At 37.4% G+C, this 8,744-nt stretch overlaps 1 protein-coding gene across 1 annotated transcript; it reads right to left on the reverse strand.

Moving 5' to 3' along the window:
* Window positions 1-231: 231 nt before the first annotated feature.
* Window positions 232-1,857, reverse strand: LOC121987206 (GDSL esterase/lipase At5g55050-like). The gene is made up of 4 exons (XM_042541099.1): window positions 1,575-1,857; window positions 1,355-1,473; window positions 774-1,260; window positions 232-671 (listed from the first exon to the last, which is right to left on the reverse strand). The coding sequence occupies exons 1-4, from the start codon at window positions 1,828-1,830 to the stop codon at window positions 448-450; spliced, it is 1,086 nt and encodes a 361-aa protein (XP_042397033.1). The 5' UTR covers window positions 1,831-1,857; the 3' UTR covers window positions 232-447.
* Between the last annotated feature and the right edge of the window lie 6,887 nt (window positions 1,858-8,744).

Genomic DNA, 8,744 nt, shown 5'->3' on the forward strand with positions numbered 1-8,744 from the left:
ATAATGACAATCAATAATTCTCATTCTCATTCTTCATTCCTATTCCCCTAAACCAAATGGCCCGAGATATTAGATGGATAGATATATTAAAAAAATGAGATATTAAAAAAAAATATTCAGAAATGGAGACTATAAATATTTGAGATAAATATTTCTTGGACTCAGTATTTAAAAAAGGATAATTTGAATTAACTTAGTTGACTATTTCGAAGGTTGACTGGTCCGGGCTCATGTAACAACTCGGGTCACATTCTTGCTTTTATAATTTAATATTTCAAAGTGCAGAAGTAGCTCTAATTTAATCGACCATCCATCAACTTATTATTCATACTGCTGCTTCGCGCAGCCGTTTAACAGCTCGCATTATTCTACACTCCCTTAATTTCAAGAAAAAAAAAAACCCCCGAACGATCGACATGGATGGTCACACGCAGTGATTCCAAGTAATCAAGTACTCTGGAGCAAGGTGTGGATGTTGATAGGGTAAGCAAACGGGGGTGGCCCGTTGACCGACAGCTCAGCTGCCAAGCGGTACAACGCCTGCGTCGGGTGGATTGCGTCCCAGGAGAAATACTGTTTCCGGTCGGGGCAGTAGGTGGCGTTGGGAATGCACGGCCCCTCCGCGTTCAACGATCCCGAGCCGCAGCACGCAGCTGCCAGCTCCGTTATGCCTGTTCAATGATCAATCCGTTAATTAGCATGTGTATATTGATTTATTTGAATCGATGAGAAGCCGCATGTGCACTGTGCACACCACTCACTCGCTCGCTTACCGTATTGCTGGGGATCCGACTGGACGAGGCTGGTCATTTCGAAGAAATCGGAAAATGAAAATTTGAACCCCTCCAGCTCCACGAAGAGCAGATCCAGCAGGGCCCTCACAGCGTTCTTGTACCTCAGGGACAGATCGTTCAGATCCGGGCTGCACGCGCCGCCCAGGACTCTGATCCTGATGCCCGGAATGCAGCCGAGCTGCCCGGTCCCGACCACCGCGAACTTTCGCGCTCCGAGGTTGTAAATGCTCCGCAGTTGGCCCTCGAACTGGAAGAGAACGGAGGCGACGATTTCGTCCTTCTGGGTGCTGTTCCCCGGGATGAGGACGGGGAAGAAAGAGAAGAGGTCGTTGCTCCCGACGCTGACGTAGAAGAGTGACTTGCTCAAGAAGGCGGCGGCGGCCTGGGCTCCCTCAGCTGCAGTGAGATCCCCGACGAACGTGGAGAAGTCTTTGATTTGCTGCGTCATCGTCAAGACGTCCGTCCCCTGCAAACATATATATTCAACAACTGATTGATACAACATTGATGGAGCAATCATAAACTAGATCATCACAGTAGTTTCTTCATGAATTACTCACCGTGGTGTCGAGAACTCCGCAGCCGGCGGAGGCGAAGCTTACTCCTGGCCTCGGATAGAATACGTTCGGATCAAGAGAGAGAAAAGGCGGCGGGCTCCGGTGTATACCCGCCGCATGGGCTTTAATTATCACACAAAATTAATTAAAGCATCGTAATTAGACTTGACCAATCAATGAATCACATATTTGTTTATTAGATTCGTATAAATATATATATTACCGACGAAGTCAACGGCGAGTAAGCCGTTGCTGAACCGGCCGGTGGGAATGTGGTCAGGGAAATCGACACCGTAATGAGGGTGGTCGGCTTTGGGTGCACCACTGGGCAAGAAGTTGTTGTTTCCGACGTCGACGGTGGAGTCGCCGAAGACAAAGACCGCCGGCGGAGTCGCGACCGCCGCTGTTAAGAGATTTGCTAAGAAACTAGTCAGGCTTAGGAAGAGGAAGATGGTGGCGGCCTGCTGCAGCTTCTCCATGATCGATTCTGTTAATTAATTCTTCGAATGCTTAAGATTTTGCACGTGACTGTCTCAAATTTATAGACGCGAGGATCGAGTGAGTGAGGGTTGTTAATTAACTGGACGTAATTGAATAATGAAGCTCTTATCGGCGGGTTGGCAGTTAGAAATGGAGGGAAGTCACGCGAGAGAATTGGATACATTTTACTATTTTTATTAATTAATTTTAGTAAAATCTAAAATTATATATTTTTTATATAAATAAATTTAATATTTATTAGTAATTATTTATTTATTTTTTATATAAAAAAATGTACTATAATGGTTCTATTTAGTTTTACATCTTAGAATTGAAAAATTGTAAGTGGAGAAATTTCTAGAAATATCTTGAATTGATATATTTCTCAATCTTTTAGCTAACATCAAGTATATTATCTGTTTTATCAATTTAATATATGATATAAAAAATTAAATTACACTAATTTATGTTTATTTATATATTATATTACATATATCACACATGTGCAATTATTTGTTATTGAACAGATAAAGCTTTTTGGACACACATAAAATCCAATACGCTTAACAACAACAACTACTATATATGAGTGTGACTCATGGGAAATGAGCTTAATTTGACGACTAAAATCCAATACACTTACCAACAACAGCTACACATAAATTTATCATCATGATTATATATTATTCATTATATCCATAGACATTCACAATGCATGGTTTCCAAAAAAAACCACATTTAATTAGTGATTGATATATATATCCATGAACATGATTATCTGATCTGTAGTTGATTAGAAATAATTTATTTTTATTTTAGAATCTATGCTAATATTGGGTAATTCAACTTAATTCGATGCTTTCTATGACTTTTAAATTTATTAGTTTCATTTTGCTATTAAGCAAGCATCTACTAATCAAAAGCGTATTGATTAATTAGTATTTCTTAGGCCAACTTGGGATGATGATGGAAGAAATAAACAGTAATAAATATGATGACACGATTTGCAATACTGGATATATAGCGATCGGATAAGGATATATAGAGAAGTGATGGTAAGAGTTTGCGTTATGTTTATCAACAATGAGATCTCATGGATCACCGCAGTTGATGAGATCTTTATTAATTAAAAATACGAAGAGTAATTTGTCGATATTAGAATATTTAGAGATATTTTAAAAAATAACTTTGGAAAATATTTTTGGATTTTTATAAAAATTAGAAAATGTTTGGCAACTGCAGGCCGTACCATGTGTATGCATGGGTCTCTTTTGTTTCGATTCGTATGCGGCTGCAAATTTTCCGTTAGATAAGATGAAAGCCACTATACAACCACCTAATTAAGGAATGTCCGATTACATGTTTATGGGGCGCCAAATTAATTAGAAGAGGACAACTTTATTATAACGAGACAAGAATTCAATTTTGGATGGGTACGAGGAAAAAATTTCTCTCAGTTATAAATTGACTTTATAATTTATTTTCTTTGGTAAAATTTGAAGATAGACCGTGAAAAATGCCTGAGAAGAAAATCGGATTAAATGGTCTCAAACAATATATGATACCCTTAATGAAAATACATACTTAATCTATTTAATTGGCGATATATATAGTTAATTTTTCATAGCTGTTATTAAGTTAGGAATGAAAATTAAATTCCTTCACTAATTTAGGGTAGTTAGGGTTGGTGTCGAGAATTTTTCTCTCTTCCCCATTCGATCTCCATTCTCCAAAGTATTCAATCTCTTCTCTAGCGTGATCTCCTATCTCCGGCACAATCTCTATTCTCGGGCATGAGGTAAACCTTTTTTCTCCCCTCCCTGTTCTTCTACCCTTTAACCTCGATTGGGGAGATCACGGTTGGCCTCACGCTGTGCTTGTGAGGCTGACCGCTGGCTCGCGTTGTGCGAGGCGTCACGACCTCGAATTGCTCGCGAGGCCGGCCACGCTTTCGTGCTATGCTCGCAAGGTAGGTCGCTCCTTGGCCGTGCAGTCATGGGCAACCGACCGTGTAGCAGTGGGAGGCCAACAGTATAGCCGTGGGCAATCGGTCGTGCAGCGCTAGCCGGTCGATCGTGTAGTCCTGGTTGAATGCCCGAGCATGCGTGTATTCCTTGTTAGGCTGTCAAGCGTGCATGCAACCATGGCCGAGCGGTTGGGCGTGTGTGCATCCCTGGTCGGGCGATCAATAGGATTAGGCAAAGGAACCTTAAACTCGAGATTAGAGTTTAGGGTTGAGCGATCAATTAGCTCAATTGATTAGTCCAAGGCCACTGCTTAATCGATTGGGACCCGCTCCAATCGATTAAGCTGATTGCCTAATCGATTGGGAGGTTTTTGCGAATCACAATAAGGCTCCGAATAGATTGGATAATCGATTAGGCCTTATATTAATCAATTAGGGCAATCGATTAAGGGAGTTTTCGCGTGAGAACAAAAGGGATTGGAAGTGATTGGGGCAATTATATCAGGCTTCACCAATCTATTAGAGTAATTGATTGAAGGCTTTTTGTGAGAGCATAATAGGTGCTGGAATCGATTGGCAAATTGATTGTGAGATTCTCACGAGAATAGAAAACTTCTAAATTGATTAGGCCAATCAACTAGAAGCTACCGAATCAATTGGTATGACTCATCAATCGATTAGATAGCTAAAAAAGAGTCATTCTGTAGATTTTTGAACGGTTATCTGATGTGACAATTGATCAAGGGTAAACCTAATTGATTAAGAGGCGTCGAAGTAACTCTAGAAAAGGAGTTGCGCGAAGATTTGAAGCAAGATTTGTTTTGACTAGTTCTTGGGTGTTTGGAGAAGAAGTGTTGCTTTATTTTACACCACCAAGACACCAAGAGGCAATCCAAAATAAGAAAAGAGTAAGTAAAATAAGATTCATGTTGTAAATGTAGGATCGGGTTGACTAGAGGGGGGTTAATAGCCTACAAGTAAGAATTACCAGTTCTTTTGCTTTTTATTTAGCAAGGACACACTCAATTAAACAAAAATAATAACATATATTAAAGTAAGGAAGTCCAAAATTCCTTGATTACAATATAGGTGATTATTAATCCAAGGTAGATGAAAACACTAAAGAAAAATTCCTTTTTTAACTAAGTTGGAGGTGGAGAAGCTCCATACAACAATTGGAAGTTCAAGAAAAAAAATATAGAAACTAAGTACAGAGTGTGTTCTTAAACTCCTAGTTCTAAGGTGCTATGTATAGCCATCTGGGTAAAAGTTGCTGTAGCTGACATAGCATTGAGGTGCCTCCAAAGACACCTAAGGAGCCTCCATGTGGATAAAACATTATCCTCATCACAACGGCTACCTAGCGACTACTATTCAATGAAGGCACCTTCGATCAACTGAAGGTGCCTCGGCTACTATTCATCCGAGGCGCCTCTAGTCCATTGGAGGCCCCTCTAGTCCCATTTTAGGCAATTCCATTAGCTGAACATTTGAGGAGCCTCAAAACATCCGAGGAGCCTCAAAACATCCGAGGCACCTTGGGTCTTCAAGTTTCCATGGTCAACTTATGAGTTGACCATTTTTGTGCTTTGCTTACTTAGGTGATGTTCCAGTCATATGGAGTTGAGCTCATTCGAACCCAACTTTGACCTTCTCCTCGAGTAGGCTCCCTCTCCGGCTTCTCGTCCTTTACATGTGTCGCGCGCATCCTTCTCATATACTAGTGTACTCTTCTATAACTTCTCGTCCCTTACATGCATCGAGTATACCGACTTCTTTCTCGTGTCATCCTTCTCGCTCGTAGCTTCTTCCACTCGACTTCTTGTGTTTCTAAGTCTCTGCACACTTAGACACAAAACATTAAATGCACAAAGCCTAACTTAACTCAGTTGATCACATCAAAACTGACCTGAGGTACTTACAATATCCTCCTTTTTAATGTGTAAACCCAAGTTAAGGTTCGGGCAAAAACCAACAAACAAATAATTAAAGCAATTATAATAGCAAATATTGCATTGTTGTATAAGTACAAAACAATAAAATATTGCATAAACAATCAAATATTGCAATTAAATCCTCCCCTAAACTTAATAACTATTTACTTTTCCTTTGATCACATCGAAAATATGGAAAGTAAAAAAAAAAAATAGAAGTAGAAAATTTTAGAAAATTTCCTAGGAGTTGTTCATAGATGATCTAATATTTTGTATTTTTACATAAATTAATTTTCAAAATTAAATAAATTTTAAAAGTAGAGCATAAAAATAGCCATAAATAATTTAAAAATAATTTTTAATTTTTAAAAAAATTCTAAAATGTTTTGTCAATGTCACACAGAATAGCTCAGATCATAATTAAAATTTTCATGAGAAAAGTAATCAAAAAATAAATATTTTCACAGAAATAATTCTTTTTGAATTTAAATTCTTAAAAATTGATTTTGACTTCTAAAAATTGTACTAATTTTTCTAAGCATAAAAAATAATTATCTATAGAAAAATTAAGTTTTTCAAAAATTAATTTTTGAAATATTTTAAATTTTAAAACTTCAATTTTTGTTAATAAATTCATAAAAAGTTATATAATAGTCCATTTTTTTTAAAAAAAAAATTCTCTTAAGGGATAATATCTTCATTTTTCACAAGAAAATGATTTAAACAAAAATTTGATCAAAAAATTTGTAAACAATTAATTTAGACAATGCTTTTAAAAATAATCAACTAAAATAAATTTAATCATGCATATAAAATTAATTCAATAGGCTAAACAGATTTTGGGATCCAAAATAAATTATTACCTACTGAATTAATTAAATATTTTCTATGAATATTATTTCTTGATATTTTTATAATTTGACTCCTATGATTTTTTATATACCAATTAAGTCCTTCATTATATCTAATGTTTGAAGCTGGTAAAAACTTTAAATTTGAGCATGTAGTTCCATTTTCTAATAATTCTATTTATTCTTTTAATTTAATACTTTCATCCTTAGTTCTACCAAGATCTTTTAGGAAGCATGCACTTTGATAATTTGAATCAATATATTTATTCCTCATTTTGCATAAAGTTTTCTACTTAAGATTTTTATAGTATCGTAAAGTTGATTGGAGGGAAGGTTACGTACCTCACTTACTGTGTTAGACTCGTATTTTGATACTCCCCCTTCATAGACTTTCTCTTCCGAAGTAGCGTCAACATCTTCCTTTTGGTAGCTAGCCATTAGTGCTAGACCAGTGTATTCTTCCATCTCAGACTCAGATGAAGATGATTAACTTCACATCACTTTGAGGTTCTTGTTCTTTAACCGTCTTGGCCCTTTGTCTTTTTTTTTCCTTTTTCTTTGCTTTTTATTTTAGAATAATTGTCCTTGATATGCCCTTCTTCTTGGTAGTTATAACTCCTCACTTTTCTTTTAGCTCATAGAAACTTCTTGGCCTATATCTCATTAAATTTATTAGTTTTAAAAATTTATTAAACTTCCTTACCATATAGGGTTTTTCATCTTCATCATGGGAAGATTCTGAATTTGGTCCGTACTTCTTGACTTACAGTGCTAGGTTTTGATTTGACTCATTTTCTTTTCTCCATTTTCATCCCTAGGTGCTTCTAAATCATACTTAATAGTTAGAAGAATTTCAAGGTTAGTTTTGAAGAATACCTCCATTCGGTGCTTCTAAAGCGCGAACTCTCCCTCGAATTTTGGTAGGTGAATGCTTGATCCGGCTATCGTCTTGTTGCTTTAGTTGACGGTTAGTCCTTCTAAGGCATCCGGGCTCTAATATCACTTGTAGGATCAGGTGGACCGGCTAGAGTGGTTGATTGAACTGCAAGTAAGAATTACCACTTCTCTTGCTTTTTATTTAGCAAGGACACACTTAATTAAACAAAAATAATAACATATATTAAAGTAAGGAGGTCATAAATTATTTGGTTACAACTTAGGTGGTTGTTAATCCAAAATAGTTAAAAACACTAAATAAAAAATCCTTCGACTAAGTCAGAGTCGGAGAAGCCCCTTACAACAATTGGAACTTCAAGAAAAGATTATAGAAACTGAGTATAGAGTGTGTTCTTAAATTCCTAGCTCCAGGGTATTATTCATAACCTTCTGGGAAAAAGTTATCATGCTGACACCCAGGGTGCCTCCATGTTGATAAAAACTTTATCTTCGTCACAACGGTTATCTAACAGCTATTATTTAATGGAGGCACCTCTAATCAGCTAGAGGTGCCTCGGCTACTATTCATCCGAGGTACCTCCAGACCATTGGATGTGCCTCTAGTTCCATTTTCTGTAGCTTCATCAGTTGAACATCCAAGGTGCCTCGGGTTTTCAAGTTTCCATGGTCAACTTTCAAGTTGATCATTTCTGAACTCTACTTTGTTGGATGATGCTCTGGTTGTCCGAAGTTGAGCTTAGCCAAACCTAACTCTGACCTTCTCCTCGAGCAGACTTCCTCCCCACTTTTTCATCTACCGTTGTACTCTTTCGTAGCTCCTCGCCCCTCAGATGCACTGAGCCGATCGACTCCCTTCCCTTGTCATCCTTCTCACTCACTGCATCTTCTGCTTAACTTCTTGTGTTCTTAAGTCTCTACACACTTAGACATAAGACATTAAATATATAAAATCTAACTTAACTCGGTTAACCACATCAAAACTACCTCGGGGTACTTATAGTAAAGTCATTTTCAATTTTCATTATAACCTAGTTTGTGTTTCTTGGTTGTTTTCTCGTGCTCGTGCTTGTGCTTGAGCTTGTGCAAGCCTTCTCAACCTTTGGGAAGGAGGTTTTCATAGTGCATTTGTGAGAGTGAGGAGGGGACACTTGAATTAGTCACCTCAAGGGGATGGATACCAAGTAAAACAAAGGTGCTAGCATTGCTTCAAGTTTTTTTATTATAAATCAAGTTAAAAGAAGTGATCTATTCACCCCCCCCCTCTA

Source organism: Zingiber officinale, chromosome 5B, assembly GCF_018446385.1.
Source record: "Zingiber officinale cultivar Zhangliang chromosome 5B, Zo_v1.1, whole genome shotgun sequence".
Taxonomy (NCBI): Eukaryota; Viridiplantae; Streptophyta; class Magnoliopsida; order Zingiberales; family Zingiberaceae; genus Zingiber; species Zingiber officinale.